Genomic DNA, 17,827 nt, shown 5'->3' with positions numbered 1-17,827 from the left:
TTTCTTCAGGGAACTAATCAGCTGGCTATCCACAGTCAGTTGGCTATCTTCCACAGTCAGGAGAGTGCCACAAATCTGATGTAACAGTTTCAGATGATATTTTCTAAAGACTTGGAGTTATTATTTTATTTTTTATTTTTTAGAAAGAGTTTAGCTCTTGTTACCCAGGTTGGAGTGCAATGGTGCGATCTGGGCTCACCATAACCTCTGCCTCCCCAGTTCAAACAATTCTCCTGTCTCTGCCTTCTGAGTAGCTGGAATTACAGGCATGTGCTACCACGCCCGGCTAATTTTGTATTTTTAGTAGAGACAGGGTTTCTCCATGTTGGTCAGGCTGGTCTCAAACTCCTAGCCTTAGATGACCCACCCGCCTCGGCCTCCCAAAGTGTTGGGATTACAGGCGTGAGCCACCATGCCTGGCCAAAACTTGGAGTTATTCTTTAGAGTATGCTGACTGATATTTGATCAGGAAGCATCTAGTGGTGTTCATGTAAGTTTTGAGTGAAGTCTGTCTTGTTTTTCATAGTGTCTTCTGGGTTAAGGTAGCACCCAGAACATAATAGGTGGTCAAGAAAACTCGGCTGAATACAAGCAACTGTTGTATTTTTGATATACACGTAAAACTCATCCTTGCTTATTTTGATATCTGTGTATATAATCAAAAGAAAGGTAGCTTTTCTCATATGCTGTAGATGACATGAAAAGCAACTCCTTCTGTGAGAGCATTCATGAGACATACCAACTCTCTGTTAATTTTTTTAGGCAAGGCATGAAAGTATGCGGAAAAATTGGTGAAGGATTTTGCCTCTGAAGGTTTATACTGTTTTCTAGAGCTTTCCTTGGACTTCCTTCAAAGCTCCTGAATTGAAGCAAATTTATGATCAAATTGAACAATAACTGGACCACTGGTGACCATTGTGTAGCAGGAAGGTGTTGAAATATTTCTCTTTCAATCCTGACCTGAGTAGATCATCCATTCGTTTAGTGATCAGTGTCTTAATATTTAGAAACTCACCAATCCTCCAACCCACCATAATAATATATTTGCTCTCTTCAGCCTTTTTCCAGTTAGTACTTTCATCAGTAAGGCACATGAAGTGTGAAATTTTGGGCCCCAAATTTCATAGCTAAACCATTGTCCCTGCGGAATGCCCCCTACTCCCGGCCCCAAGAAAACCCCTGGTTGTAATTACATTTGAACGAAGAAAATTAGGAACTCGGTGGCAGAGGACTTCACATAATGATATTTGCTCTCCTCCTATAGTAAGAAGGCTCCAAAGAAGGTTTTATCTTCTTTTGTGTAATCCACCAAAGAGATGTCACTGACGTTCACCATGAGCTTGTCCCCTTCTTGCAAGGAGAACATGGCTCCGAGGTAGATGGGCTGGAACCAGTTACTGCCTACTTCACACACAGACTTGGTCCCCATGAGGAGCTGGGTTGGCTCAGGGTAGCTGTCTGTTACCTTGGTGATGACCACAGTGATGGAGTCTGGCTTGTTTGGTCGGCCTGCTTGTCTGATTTCACTGCACTCAGAGGTCATCCCACGGAATGTGACCTGGGAGTAAACGAAGTAGTCTCCCGACTCTGGGATCAGCAGGAATTTGTTGGTATAGTTCATTCGGTTCTTGGTGAAGGCCAGGCCTAGTTCATGTTCCCAGTGCAGAGCTGGGAACTGATTTTTTAAGTGCTGTGTGGGAGTTTGTCTCACAACTGCAAAGACAAGAGAGAGGATTAATTTGCTCATTTGGAAACTGTAGTCTTTGCTAAAAAAGGGTCTCACCATTTTCAAAAAAGACTAAAGTGATCGAATATACCTAACAGCTAAAAACTGCTTTGGGGAGGAACGAATGAAGAATATGTGACTGGACAAACACATTTGTTCAAAGAGAATAGTATCTTGGACTAGTGACCTGGGGCAAATTACTTTGTCTTTCTGAGACTCAGTGGTCTGACCTGAAAATTTTTAATTTTACCCGAGACCTATGATCCTGGAGAACAGTGAAAGTTAAGGAATCCCCCTATTCTTCTGTGTTTAGGAAAATGGCTTGCTGCAAGAATTATCCTTTCCCAAATGACTCCAATAAAACTAACGAATGCCTCTCTTGTTTACCTATGACAAGGCCAGGCACCAGACCTTTCAAATTCCCATTCTTTGCCCTGTGAGTAATTGACTGAACTGTTTTATCCCCATTCATCAATTGGAACAAAACACTTGTCTTACAGGCATAAGGTAAGTGATAGAAACTTGGCATCTCCCTGGTCCTAATCCTCACTCAGAGCTCACCACAAATAATTTCCTCTTAGTCAAATGATAACACCAATGTCTTGGGCCACAAGGATATCCCCCTGCAGATTGCAAATTTTCTTATAGGTCAGGAGGGTATGCTTCCTTTTTAACCTTCTAGGTTTTCAATGGATTCTAACATATCCTTCTGTACTGTCTTGCTCTTTCCTCTGGAGTCTCAGAGGTATAGGAACTCTAGGTATGAGGTGCATGGGATTTCTACACTAGACTTGGAAAGTTGGCCAACTGGTGATAGTATGGAATTTCTCTTGATTTCCATACACCGATGAAAATTCTTTGGAAACACCTCCCTGAAGGTAAATGTTTAGTTACATCATCTTGAATAGGGCACAGATGAACTAGATAAATTGGCAACTCTGGGGACTTTTTGTCTGTGACCAGATCCAGAATTACTTGCAGGTCTTAGTTGGAGAGAAGCCATTTCTGAATGGCTCAGTGTATAAATGAGAGAGAGAGACAGGAGAGAAGGAAAGAGGGCTGATAGAATCTGAAAGAAAATGTCCAAGAGATATGGGCCTTTGGACCACCCACAGGGAAGAAGACATCCAAAAAACCCTCCACTGAGACACCTGCACTCACATGCTTATTGCAGCACTATTCACAATAGTAAAAATATGGAATCAACCTAAGTGTTCATCAACAGATGAGTGGATAAAGAAAACGTGTGTGTGTGTGTACACACACACATATGTATACACACACACACACACACACACAGGAATATTGAGGGGAGGAGTCTCTTACCAAGGAATGTAGTTTTCAGTTTAAGCCCCTAGAATGAATTTTGCTAAACTGCTGAAAGAAATCTCAGGATTCTGGCCCATGGTCTCCCGTAAAACACAGCAGGGAGGCTTACCTGTCAGGTGTGCCCTTGGCTTATCTCCATCTGCTCTAAGAGGTGCATCTGTAAGAAAAGGAGAAATGTGCTTCATATGAGACAAAGGGTGACTGAAATGAAGATGGCCCTTTATGAGTTGCACGGTGCCTATGATAGGAGAGAAACCTTGATCTCTTCCAGCTTGGTCCAGTGCCACTCCTTGCAGGATTTTGGATTGGAATGTGGCACCTGCAGCAAGCACCAACAAGAACAGGAAGACTCAGAAGAAAGAGTCTTGAACACAAATGAATCTTGGCCCCATGGGTTTGGGCAAGTTTATCTAGCCTGCCTGAGATGCTGTTTTCTCATCTCATCTAAGATGGGCACAGTATAGATGGAGGTGCTTAGCATGAACTTTGCACATGGCCAATGCTCAATAAAGCACAACCCACTGCTCCTTCCCTCAAACTTCCTTCATGGGAGTGAACTGGCTTTTTGCCTTCTTCCATGGTCCCTTTAACTATATTCACTGAATAGATGACCCAAAAGAAATGGGACGAGGAGTGGATGGGAACTATTCTTTAGCTATATGACCTTGGTGGATCCTTTTCCCTTTCTGGGCCTCTGTTTGCCTATTAGTTCTGGAGAAGACCTTAGAATTTCCCTTTGATTATCAGAAACTATTATGTTGGATTAGGCATGGTCTAATTGCAGTTATAAATATGGTATTGCTGATGATAAAAAGCAAAAATCGGTTGCATACTTTTGATGTGCTAGACATTGTTCTAACCCCTTTATAGGAATTATCTGATTTAATTCACATTAACCCTGTTGAGTAGGATCTAGCATAACCATTTTTACAGGTGAGTAAATGCAGGCAGAGACAGGTGAAATTATTTTCCCAAAGTCACACTGCTAGTAGCTTCCAGAGTTGGGGTTTGAGTTCAGGCCATCAGCTCCACAGTCCACGCACTTGGCCATGGTGCCATTTTGCCTTCTTCGTGCCTGCAGCGGAGCCTCACTTCTCCTCTGGATTTGCATCCCTCAGCTTAGCAACTTATACTTAAAGACTCATCTCTGAACTTCCTACATATAGAACCACTAGAAATGTTCTTGTTCCCCACAAGGAAAGGCATTGAAGATGAGCATACTTACAAACTTGCTGATGTGAAGGTGCAAACTCCTGTCCTTTTAGATCCTATTGGGAAAGAAAGCATAGTTTAGACCAAATGTGGTCCTTTTGATCCCAACACTCACACAGCTGCCCATAGCACAGGTATGATTACAAAGCTTCTGCTGCCCAGCCTGGGTACTCTGTGATGAGGGAAATGAGAATGAAAATATTTTTGTTGATGGGAATCTTGCCTCTCTGCTGTCCACTTTCCTCCCCTGACACTTCTAATGACCTTCCTCTCTTTTAGGCTTGTCTTGAAGCTCAACTTTAAGGTTCTTTTTTTGAGAGCTTTTCCTGTTCTATTCTAGGGGAACTCAGCACCTTGTCTATGCTTTTGTTATTTGAACAAATAATGGCACTTGCTTTGTTTTCTTTTCTCTACCATAATTTAAAAACTGGGACTCTTCTTAAAAATGATACAGAAAAGGAAATAATGACTATATTCTTTTCATCAGCCTCAACAATTCTTCCTTGTTTCTATGCAATACATAAAGACTTTTTAAATGACTGCTACCCTAGTTTGTGAGCTATTTCAGATACCACATGATGGTGGAAGAGTAAATACCTTGGAGACAGACAGATCTGAATTTAAATCTTTGTTCTATCATTTATTAACAATATGACCTTGAGCAAGACTTTTCCTCTCTGAGCTTTGGTGTCTTTATTTCTAAGGTGGGAATAATAACACACTTAGCCTTAAATTACTCATAGGATTGAGGTGAAGAGCAAATCAGAAAATCTATGAGTCGGTGCAAAGAATGCATGGATAATGAAGGAACCACCACTCACATACCTGAGCATAAAGCTTAATAGCAAAAGTATGCTCTTAGCTTAGAAATAATATCATGCATTGGACTATTATACATGGTTGATGGGAATATAAATTAGTATAGCCACTATGGAAAATAGTATGGAATTTCTCAAAAAAACTAAAAATAGAACTACCATACAATCTAGCAATCTCACTACTGGGTATGTATTCAAAAGAAAAGGAATGAATATATCAAAGGGATACTTGCACTTACATGCTTATTGCAGGACTATTCACAATAGTAGAGATATGGAATCAATCTGATACACATCTCTATCAAGATATAGATGGAAGGATAAAGAAAATGTGGTACATATAAACAATGGAATACCATTTGGCATAAAAAATGAAATCATCTTATTTGCAGCAACATGGATAGAACTGGAGGTCATTATGTTAAGTGAAATAAACCAGACATAGAAAGACACACTTTGCATGTTCTCATTGATATGTGGGAGCTAAAAGAGTTGGTCTCATGGGGGTAAAGAGTCGAATGACAGACAATAGGGGCTGGGAAGGGTGGGTGAGTGGGAGAAGACGGGGATGAAGTGAGGTTAGACAATGGGTACGAATGTACAGTTTGATAGAAAGTTTAAGTTCTAATGTTTGATAGCAGAGTATGGTGACAATAGTTAGCAACTATATATTACACTGTACATTTCAAAGTAGCTAGAAGAGAAAACTTGAAATGTTCCCAACACATAGAAATGATAAATACTCAAAGTGATGGATACCCCTCAATACCCTGACTTGGTCATTACACATTTTACATATGTAAAAAAAATCACATGTACCCCACACATATATAAAATATTATGTATCAATAAAAATAAAAATAAAGCAAAATTTATGATATTAAAAAAAGCCTTCTCTAATATGATTTCGACTCAACCCAATCTTCTGATTTGGTTTTTGTTGCTACACAATCTCCACTAATAGAGTGATCCTCTTATTATATGAACACTTGATCTATTTTACGTCTCAAAATGTGTGTATCGTGAGTGTATAATCAGGTTCTATGATTTCCATATCTGCAGATTCAACCAACTGTGGATCAAAAATATTTGAAAAAAATTACAGCCATGAAAAATAATGCAAATAACAAACAATATAGCATAGCAACCATTTATATAGCATTTACACTGTATTAGGTATCATAATTAGTCTACAGATGATTTAAAGTACATAGGAGGATGTGACTAGGTTATGTGCAAATACTATGCATTTTATATCAAGGACTTGAGCATCTGTACATTTTGATATCCATTGGGGTCCTGAAATCAATCCCCGTGGATGCTGAGGGAGGACTGTCTCATGAATGAGGAACTGTGTGTCTGTGTGAGTGTGAGAGAATACAGCTCCATCAGTGGGGAGACTATATTGACGTGTTTTAGCATCTGTGCACGTGTTTGTGGTGTGGCATCATATGTTTGGATGTCTTGCTATCTGCCTGTGTAATCATGTGGATTTAATTGTGTCATTGCTGAGCCTAGGTCTATGAGCAGGTCTGCGATATCAGTAATCTTGTTAGAGCTGGGACATGCAGCCTTTTTTCACTCCCAGGTCATGCTACCTAACCTCTACTAGAAGCCCCTTGAGGGCAGAAATCTTGTCTTTGAATGACTAACTGACTTTATGGTCTCTCCAGCCCCTTTCCGTCCACTTCTCAATTCTGTTAAAGCCACAATTACTGCTTTCTCTCAATTACCAGTCCTGAAATTTTCTTTTTTTCTTCTTCCACAAAACCAAGGGCTGTCACTTCTATTTTGCTGTGTTTCTCATGGGGTTTCAATTCCAGGCCTTGGCTTGCTGCTCTTCTGGATTCTTTCATCAGCCCCTGGCAGGGTCTTTGTACTTCTCTTTTCTCCTTTTCCTTGATCTATTTCCTGGCCGGCCTTCAGAGGGCTTTTTCTAAAGCATCACTTTGTCTAGATACTATGCTGCTCATAAACCTTCAATGACTCCTCATGGCCCTTCAGACCCAGTCCAATCTCATTTTGTCTTGGCATTCAAAGTCCTAACTTATCATCCCAGTATTGCTATCCATTATTTACTTCTCTCTAAGCTCTCTGTGTTCCAAGCCATGAGAGGCAACCACTGTGAATTGATTCAAGGTATCTGAAGAAACAGAGTAAGTGTAGTTACTTTATTGAATGAGTATTCATTCAATAAAGACTCTGGGACACAAAGACCTGGCCCAGAAATGGGAGAATCAGAAGAAATTGCCCCTGAACAGAGTCTTGCAGGTCTTGCAGGTATTAGCCAGATGATAAAAGAGGTAATGACCATTCCAGACAAGGCCAACAGCTTGCACAATAGCAAATGCCTCAATACCCTGCATCTGTGATGTGGTGTCATATGTATGGATACGACATGTAAGGAGGCTCAACAGGACACGGGGATAGTTGGAAAACATCAAGACTTTCTGCTGGGAATTGAATACATTATGTGCATTTAGCACAGGGTCATGAGTACGGCAGTCTTTGAAAACCTAAGCCCAATTGCTGTGATCACTTATCCAGAATCAATAACTTGGATGGTCTTGAGGGAGTGGAGAAGCAGCCCAGAAATGAACTTATTCTGTAGCCTATTGTCTTCCTTGATATTGACAGAGCTGAAGGAATTGATCCTTTGACAAGGCAGAAAACTGAAGGTGGAGTTCTCAAAGAGAATCAGAGAGATCTTGATTGCATCCGCTGGTGTAGGAAAGGTACCTGCCCTGGTTGGCCTTCTTTTGATTTATTTAATTCTCTGCTGAGAAATTTTGAATATCCTGCTTGTCTTTGGCTAAGATGACACTCAGCTAAGAGTTTACAACATTCCTTCTTGACTCAGAATCCCATTGTCATTAGCATGTATCTGAGCTGTGGACACATTTCCCTGTTTGCTCTGCTGGATTTCTATAACTAGGGCACACATTTTATTTTCATATATGCATAGACAAACATGGTCCAGTGTGTCACTAAACATCTGGAGGTGGTGACTGAGCCTGTTGGCAGATGTTGAAGACTACAACATTCCAAGAGTCCACAAGAAGGACATCATTTGAAACTCTTTCTCCAAGAACAACATCTAAACCTTCCGTTGCTGCTTCTCTTAGTAACAACTCTGTCTATCACAGGAGGAAAATTATTGTGAAAGGAAGCAGTAATGAATGAGGAAGAAATTTGACAGGATGGAATAATAGCTTATTTGGGAAAAGGTTTATGCACTACAATTGTCCCAATGCCTGCTCTCAGGCTGGTTCCTGGGAACACCAGGCCAATGCAATGTCTTCTGTGTTCCAGCCCTGACTCATCTCCATCACTTGTCATTTTTCTGGGGGCACCAAAGAGATGTTGGCTCCTGAGAGGTGCTGGTCATGGCAACATTAGCCTCCAATTGAATTGACATAGTGTCTGATAGTGAAGATTATTCCTCTATACATATATTCTCAAACCACTGGCTGAGATCCAGGATCCAATTTTATTATTTATTTGTGTGCTTATGACTTTTCTCACTGTGAAAATTCAATCTGCCTACATGTGGGGACCTGTATTCCTAGTGCCTCAGACAGTGCCTGGCACTTTTGCCAGATTATCCAACTGGCAAAATGCACAGATTGTCAGGCATCAGGAAGACAGAGGCAGACAAAGAGAGTCAGAGAGGGGCTGAGGATGCAGTGACTTCAGCCAGAGTTTTACAATCCAAAAATCTAGGAAAGACAACTTTTTGTTCCTATTAAAAATGTTTGTCGTTTAGTACTAGGGCCTCTAAAGGTCTTCATCATGCTCTGTGTGGAGCATAGCTGTGGCTCTAGAAAGATTTGTTGTAAGTGGCAAGGCTTAGCCAGGAGCCAGAGTCAGAAAAAGCAAATGTGTATGGCCATGGGAATGCATCTCAGAGGGAGATGGGATGCTTGCTCCCACCAGCATATGTTAGGCCCAGCAAAAAACAGCTGGTACTTCCCTTCGTCTACCCTCCTTAGTTCTTGTAGGTCAGGGAACTTTTCCTCTCATTTGCTTTTTTTTTGTATGTTGACTGGTAATCCCTGACTCCAACTAACCATGGTCTGTTACTATAGGTATTTTTGGAATTACTTTAATTGTTTAAATTGAGTAGAAGAAAGCAGAAAGAGGAGATTGAAGTTTAGTTGAATGCTTCCCAGGTACCAGGTCCTGTATTGGGCATTTATGTGTCTGCCTCATCTAATACTCCAGTTACTTTTAAAGGAGGGGTCAGCATCACCTTTTTGTGGCTTAGAATGGCATGAAAAGAGGTTAAGCAACTGTCCGAGGTCAAAGAGTGCATGGAGGGCTTGGGATCTGAACCTTTAGAACAAGTACAGACCCTGGCACATATTAGGAGCTTCATAAACATTAGCTGAATGTACAATAGATGAACGAGCCTGAAGCAAGATAGTCTTTGGGATTTCCTGGCATTTCCCCAGAAAAATCCCCTAAGTGTATTTTAACTAATGATCCATGTAGCCTTTCCTCTCAGGTACTATAGTCACTCTCTATCTCTATTCACAAACAGGGAGAGATATTCATCTCTTGCTGTCGTAAATGCTGTAATTGCAAAGGCATAAATGTTTTATGATCCAAAACATCCTCCCAGCACTTCCAGGAGAAATATGCAGAAGTTTGCCTCTTTGCCTCTTCCTTTTGCTTCTCCCTGTTTATACTTGCACAAAGATAATGCCAACCTGGAAATGTTTTATTCTGAGGTCATTTCATTTCATCATCCTCCAAGGTGCCCTGGATAGGGCTTTATGTGCAACGTTCAGCACAGTGCAAAGCAACGATGCTGGTGTTTACAGCTGAGCAAATTTGGAAATTCCAGCTCCATTATTTCCTGGTGCTCTGATTTTGACATGTCACTTGACCTCAATGGAACTGTTTCCTCATCAATAAAAGCAGACAATAATTCTTTCCTCCCAGCCTATTGTGATGGCTCAGAAAGGCCACATACATAAGGTTGATTTTCCTTCTTTCTTTGGGCTCAGTGTATGATTGTAGGCTGTATTGTTGGTTCTGCACATCCTCCTTTTGGTCTTACGACTTCAGTTGTACAAGAAGTCACCCTTGTATCTCTTTATCACAAGGAGTAGATTTGGATGCTTTAGGAGCTCTGGGAGGCATCTGCTTTTCACCAAGGACAGACATTCGATAGGCTTCCTCAGGCTTTTGAACTTCTGCCCTTTCAGAACGCAAATGGGTTGAGGGAATGGAATTTATGCCCTACCCACTTCACATCTCCCGCTTGTTGCTGCTGTCAGCTACAAGGAGGGGTCAGGCTGGGAGATGACCTCTTGTAGCCAGTGTGTGGTCTGCAGTGTGTGCTCCATTGGGTGGGGATGCAGGAGCTCTCCAAGCTGCCCTGGCACTCAGCAATATGTTCACTTTAAATGGATTCTGCCGTTACCAGCTGCAATATGTTCACGTTCAATATTCAATATGTCTGGCATTACCAGCTGCAATATGTTCACGTTGAATGGATTCTGCCGTTATCAGCTGCAAGCTGCCCGGATGTCCGAGATTCACAGCCAGGCTTGCTCGCCCTTCCTGCCTCTGCGCTTCCTCAGTGCACCTTCACTGCTTCTGGTTTCCCTTCCTTTTGCCCACAACCTGACTTTGGAGTGAATATCTTCCAGGTATGCTGATGCTTCCTGAGGTTACAGCAGGGGAATTTTCATCGAGCGATTAGAGGTCTGCAATTTATAAAGTACTTTTATCTCAACTACCTGTTTGTTTTCTCTAGACAAGACTGAAAGAGATTATCATGATCCATCATCCTTCCAAAAGAGGAAACAACTTGAGTGAGATAAGAGGGCTCATCCCAGGTGGAGTGGGGATGGGGGAGGGAATCACGTCTGCTGAGCATCTACTCTATGACAGCAGCTTTCTGGACATTTTGCAGAATTCTCACCCTAGTGCTATATAGAAAGTGTATTAATCTCCTCATTTTATAGACAGCGAGTCTATGTCCCAGGGAGATCTAGTACCTTGCCTGCCCTTCCAACCCTCCCTCCATCCAGAAAACACTTAGTGCTTTCTGTGTGCCAGGTACAGATAGGTGCCCACAGGGGAGGAAGAGGACTGGCATTTATTGAGCACTTAATATGGGGTAGGCGCTTTTCATAGTTAAACCCTCCTGCCTATTCCAGGAGGTGAATACTTGGTTGGACTTATTCCCAGAGGCAGACAACATGGTGATTAGGATAAATATATAGAGTGGATTTAAATCTTAGTGTCACATTCTTTAACTGTGTCGCTGGGCACATTGTTTAGCCTTTCTAAACCTCAGCTTCATCATCTCTAAAATGTGGATAATAATAGTAGTTTCCTCATTGTGCGGTTTCCATTGTTAACTGAGATGATGCATGCAGTATTGATAGCAAACAAGTATTGCACATGTTTACCTACCAGATACCATGCTAGATGCTTTATAGGTGTGATCTCATGTACTTGTCTCAAAACCTTTAATATGAAAAAATTTATCGTGGTTTCTGCTATATAATAAGTTATTAAGAAGTCGCAGCTGTGATGTGGTGGAGCCACGGCTTTTCCTCAAGTCTGTGTGACTCTGAAGCCCAAGCCATCACTACAGGACCCTATTGGTCTGATTGGAGACCAGGAGGCCTCAGTGGGGAAGAATGGTTCAGGGAATAAAAGTCATGAGCATTGTAGAGATTTTCAGGAAGGTGTGGAAGTGAGGTTGGAGGAAACCAAGGAGAATGTGGGGAGAGTGTGCAGATGATGCTAGAAGTGGGACTGAAAAGGGAAGGACTGAAAAGGTTGGGCAGTGGTTAAATGCTGGGCAGGAATGCCTCCTATGGCATCCCTGAGGATTCATTGTGCGGTACTGAGTGCCACTGCTGGGCTTGGGCTGAATCACCTTGGTGCATTCTGCTTTGCCTGCACAGACTCCATGTGCCAGAACTGTGTCCAGAGAGGATGGAAGCCTGGTCTCAGGGGACCTGGGCCAGAGTAGGGCCTGTGGACCCAATCTGAGGGCAGTGGAAGATACTGTAGGGCCCAAAGAATACCCAGCCTACAGGGCTGTCAAGTGCAGCCAGGTAAAGAATGGATTGAGAAATTAGTGGGGGTTGGGAGGCAAGACCTGGGTGGGGAATGAAACACAGAGACAGCTCATAAACATGGACCAAGAATCCCTCTAGCATCAACACCTACTCTCTGGCCAGGCGACGGCAAATTCCAGGGCAGGTGAAGAAGTTGTCCTCTATGATGTAATTTCCCTGAGCAGGGAAATTCCCTGATCATAATAAAAATAATTGTTAACATTTACTAATCCCTCACTCCATGACAGACACTGCAAATACTTTATTTGTAATTACCCCCATTTCACACATAAAGAAGCCGAGGCCCGAAAGAGTTAAAAGTAACATGGTTAAGAAGTGTCTAGGCCAGAATTCAAACTGGGTTTTAACTTTCAACCCTCAACTCTTCCAAGATACATTTGCCTAATATTCTGCGGAAATCTAAAGGTCCTACCAGGTTTTATTATTTCTATACTTTTTTTGTATAGGTAGCGTACACATTTTGTATGAAAGAGGCTAGGTTTATAAAAGACTCCCTCCTTCCCTTGTTGACAAGCCGCCCAGTTTTCTACCTGGATGCTGGCAGAATTACCAATTTCTTTTGTGCTCTTCCTGAGATATAATATGTATTTACAAACATGTTCATATCAGTAAATATTTTCATAAAATGAGTGTACCATATTATATATACTGTTATGTACTTTTTTTTTTTTCCAGTTAACTTGTGTGTAATGGGTTGTATTTGCTTGGCTGCATAAGAGGGTAAGATATCTGTCTTTGCCATCTCTTGGTAGATTGCCTGTGATGTGCATCACATTCTGGTTTAATGCTTATTCAACAATAAAACTGTTTTCTTTCTCCACTACCTTTGTGGACGGGATTTCTAGGTTGGGAGAAGAATTTGTTTTTGTTTTTGTTTTTGAGATGGAGTCTTGCTCTGTCACCCAGGCTGGAGTGCACTGGCGTGATCTCAGCTCACTGCAACCTCCACTTCTCGGGTTCAAGTGATTCTACTGTCTCAGCCTCCTGAGTAGCTGGGACTACGGGCACCTGCCACCACACCCGGCTAATTTTTGTATTTTTGGTAGAGACAGGGTTTCACCATGTTAGCCAGGATGGTCTCGATCTCCTGACCTCATGATCCACCTGCCTCGGCCTCCCAAAGCGCTGGGATTACAGGCGTGAGCCACTGCGCCTGGCCAGACTTTGTTTTTAATTGTATTTCTGTAACATAAGCATGCTGTGCTAGCTCTCTGATTCTTAATTCTCTCTTTGGAAAAACACAGGTAGCCTCACTTTCTGCTGGGCCAGGAGTTCTCGATGGGTGACTCTACGGGTGACATAAGATTTGCCGTGTGAAGTTCCTCACTGGGAGAGGGGTGAGGCTCAGTAACTGGTATAGTTGTAGTAATAGTTTTCTCCATGGTTTTACTGATCTCCTTCTTCCTTTGATCCATGGTGTGGCCACCTGGCACTTGAAACAGCACAAACATGGCTGCCTGAATGCACAGGGAAGGAGGTCAGATGGTCCAGTTTCAAATCATGGCTCTGTCACCGACTAGAGGTACGGACTTGGGCAAATCTCTTCAGTCCCCTGGGCCTCAGAGTCCCTATCTGCAAAATTAGGTGCTTTAGGCTAGCTGACCTTCAAAGGCCTTGTTATCTCCAAAGACCTGCGATCATCTGACTGGTTTTTATCCATAATGGGGTCTGTGATCTGGACCTCAGCCACAGCATCTAGCCCAGGTGCCTTCCTTCCCTCCTCCAGAAAGCTTTTCCTGAACCACCCCTATCCCTGTGACTGGGCCAGGAGAACATCTGGAATTCCATAGTGCCTCTCTGTTGAAATAGCCTACTTCCTGAGGCGAACATCAAATTTTCTCAGTAGTTGCCTGGTGCCTGGGGTAGAGTGATGATCACATCACAGCCACTCTGTGCATGTAGCTCTCCCCACATTTCCAACATGCACAGTGCTCCTCCTGCACACGCCTTATTGGTGCTGTCAGAGTATTGATATTAATACCCCCTTTGGAGAAAAGGAAAAAGGCTCAAAGAAATGAAGCCACATGCCTATTTTCATAGCCGGAAGTGAGCCATATTTCACTGTATGTTTACCCAAGCTCTCCTTAGTGCCTTGGTTTTCCCTCCTTGAATCCAGTCTTTTCCCATCTCCTCTGAACCATTTCTTCTCCATCAGTCCCTCCAGATCCCCTCTCAGCCCTTCCCGGGCCCTGCTCTGTCCTGTGAAGCTGACTCCTGGCTCAACTGCCCCTGGACCTTTGAGCCCTGGCTTCCTGCTGAGCCTGGTCAATGGGATTGGATTGGAGGCAGGGTGGGGGATGGGGGAGCAGTCAGCATTCCCTCCTTCCTTCTGCGCTCTCGCTGCTGTTTTGGCAGTGACTGCCTTTCTCTCCAGAGCCCTTAGGTCTTCCAGGCAGGCCCTCTGCTAGGCTTTAGTTCTCTCTGGGTTTCTCTAACACTTCTCCCTCCATGTGCCCTTCGCACCAAGGCATGGTCGCTGGTTTCCCACTGTTGCTAGTCCTGGATGCTCCAGCCCTTTCAGTTCCCTTCAATCTGTCTGCATCTCAGCAAAGAGGTCCTTCTTTAAACCCCTTCAAACTCTTTAAATATTCTTCTATAAACACACTTTCTTGAGTGAGCTAGCTGTTTCTTTTCAGGACCCTGATTGCTACATGAGCCCAGCCTCACCACCATTTCCCTCTCCTTTTCTTCTGACACACTAAGAAGTTACAGAGCCTGGGCAACCTAGAGCTGCAATCATCCCCACACATCTGCTCTCCAGGAAGATGAGTTTAATGATAATGGAATGGATGGTGTCAGCCTTATTCATTTCTTGAGCATCTGCAATTGGACAGGCACAGTGATAGATTTGGCAGGGTAGCAGTGAATAAAAAAGACCCCGTGGCTTTCTTCACTGAGCTTCCTATCTTGTAACAGCGCATGTCTTCATCTCACCTTCTGGCTGGGCAAGTCATGGATCCTTCTTGGACTGCGACGTTCTGCTTGCTGGTTTTCTAGATAGACCAAAGTATTCCTTGCCTTCTGCTGACCAAGGGCTCTCAGACATCATCTTGGTGGCAATGGGAACATGTCATGCCTCTGGGCTTCCTTCAGACCCCAGTGCAGGTTTCTGGAGGCCACTCAGTGTCTCATTCAAGGACAACTGTCTCCTCCTGGCTAAAGAGGGACAGAGTCCCAGAGCACCAACTGGGGGCTGCAGCTTGACTTCTAGCAGAAACTGGCCCCTTGGTGATCAAGGGGTCAAAGTCTGACTTCCCATGACCTGCGGTTCTCCTTTATCATAAACAGCGTTTCCGGGTTGTCTGTATATTTCTACATTTTACAAGCAATGGCATCTGGCTATGAACGCTGCTGCCTGAATCACAGTCTGTTTGTTGACCCTGATGGGGCAGTGAGAATTACAGATTTTCCATGGCTTACTCATGGTGTCTATGCTTTGAAGCTGGCCAGGATTGCTTAGAGACGAGGTTTCCAGTTACACCCATTGAAAACCCAATTTTTTTCCCTTTGCAATTTAATACTTTGAAGTGAAATGAAATCAGCCATCATAGATTATGAAGGGGCATTTTTAAAAAGGATATTAATGGAAAGACACATTCCTTAGGTTTTGAGGTACATCTTTGATGTTCCTAGCCAAGAATTATGCTTTCTTCTTGACACCTATCCCTGCCCCTACCATTGTTCTCCCTAGACCGTATATTCTTTTTCTGACTAGGCTTCTCCCAGGCCCCAGCAAGACCTTAGAGATAGATAATAAGGAAGGAGGTTCTTTCTTAAGCTCTAAAAAGAGAAAAAGTTCTAAACCCAAGAAAAAGAGTGGGTAAGAAATTATAGCTTCCACATATAGGAATGTGTATCTATAGCATCATGCTGTTGTGAATTCATTAGCATATAAATAAAATCGTAATATATTAGGAGACTCAGAATAATCTATCTCATTAAAAAAATTCCATTTTACACCTTACATAGAATTCTGTACAGAATTCTATATCCCAAACTGTTAACAGTGGTCAGTTATAAGAATTATGGGTAATGATAACTTTCTTCCTCTCCTTATATGTATTTTCCAACTTTTTTTCAATGACCATGTGTTAGTTATGTAATTTTAAAAGTTTTTTTCTTAAATAAAAAGAATGTTCCCAAATTACCAGTATACTATGATTATAATTATCTAACAAATATGAGGCTTAAGGTTATTCCCGTATTAAAAGAAGGGACTATTCATTCCCTAGAAATACTGAGAATAAACACCAAATTGAACCTCTCCACCCCTCCCACTCTACATTTCCTCTGCATGTAGAAACAAGAAATGTGATACACCAAGAAACTCTGTCCTCTGTCCAGAGCTGAAATAGTGGCCGCTCCCTGCAGAGAGTCCACTGATCTCCCCCAAGGTCAGAGTGGCATGTGGCTTACCTGGAGCTGCACACAGGCCTCTCCTTGGGCCCGGAGCTGGCTGACAAGCAGGTAGGTGGTGAGCCCTGCAAGGAAGGGGAGCAACACCAGGCAGCAGGTGAGAGCCCAGCATGCGCTGCTGCTCCTGGCCTTGGGCCTGCAGCTGCCGTGCTCTGGCAGCATTTCCACACTGGCTGTCTCCCCAAAGCCCAGTCCCAGATCCTCGGCCATGCTCTTGCTGCTCCTGGAGGCACCTCTGACTCCTGGGCAGAGAGAGCCCCCATTAAATAGAAGACCAGCTCTCACAGTGGGTGACTTAATCACTCAGTCTCCTCCTTCCCTTTTCCTCTCCCCACCCCTCTTCAAGAGCACACTGTGGCCCTACCCTGCTAGAGAATGTACCGCCTACAACAGAAACCAAGTTTGGTTTAAGGAAAAAAAAAAAAAAAAAAAAAAAAAAGAAGAAGGAGAAGAAGAAAGCTTTCCCAAGCATATTTATATACAGTATGATCATGTGCTCCTTCCTTCGTTTACAGAAGGAAGTTAGGAAAGTCCCTGAAGGAGGAGAGAAAGAATTCATCAAGTCAGTGGGTGGGGCAAATTAAAATATACCTGTTCCCTGCACTGGAGGCTTACCAGCTGTGCCAGTCTGGGGAGTGTGCTTCTGGAAGTGAAAGTGAGGGATGGGAGGTGTGTGGTTTGCAGGTTGGGAAACGGAAATCACATTTGCATCATCCCTTTGCGAAGTGCTGCCTAGCTCTCTGTCATTTTGAACCTCTTAGAAACTCATTCTCAGTGTACAGATGGGAATAGCAAAGTTCTAAAAGGTGAAGGCACTTGTCCTAGGTCATCCAAGGATGAAGACAGAGGAGCTAGGAAGATGACCTAGTTCCAAATCACGGCTTGGAGTTGTAACCTCTAGCACATGACTGCCTATGAAAGGAAAGTGTATTTCCAGCCTGCACTGACCATTGTTTAATCAGAGTACGAGGTCACAGATGGAGGTGACTGTCTGTGAGGGTAGAACATTAACCGCTACTCCCTGATTAAAGTTAATTAATCATGTGATGTGCTTTGCCTGCAATTGGGTGTGGGGGCCACAACATGTAATAAAAGGTTATATTTATTAAGTGCTTACTTTGTGCCAAACACTGCTCTAAGTTAAATATATCAATAAAATTATTCTATCCTGAGATAACTTTTGTGACAATAAAGCTATCATTCTCATTTTACACATA

At 42.9% G+C, this 17,827-nt stretch overlaps 1 protein-coding gene across 1 annotated transcript; it reads right to left on the bottom strand.

Annotated features, from left to right (window-relative positions):
- Positions 1–471: 471 nt before the first annotated feature.
- Positions 472–16,936, bottom strand: TNFSF15 (TNF superfamily member 15). The gene is given in 4 exon segments (NM_001194132.1): positions 472–1,713; positions 3,165–3,212; positions 4,281–4,323; positions 16,611–16,936. Coding segments are annotated over 4 exon segments (756 nt in total). The 5' UTR covers positions 16,821–16,936; the 3' UTR covers positions 472–1,258.
- Between the last annotated feature and the right edge of the window lie 891 nt (positions 16,937–17,827).

The sequence above is a fragment of the Macaca mulatta genome, chromosome 15, assembly GCF_049350105.2.
Source record: "Macaca mulatta isolate MMU2019108-1 chromosome 15, T2T-MMU8v2.0, whole genome shotgun sequence".
Classification (NCBI taxonomy): Eukaryota; Metazoa; Chordata; class Mammalia; order Primates; family Cercopithecidae; genus Macaca; species Macaca mulatta.
The sequence above is the reverse complement of the archived record's forward strand: the minus strand, read 5'-3'. Positions and strand labels throughout refer to the sequence as shown.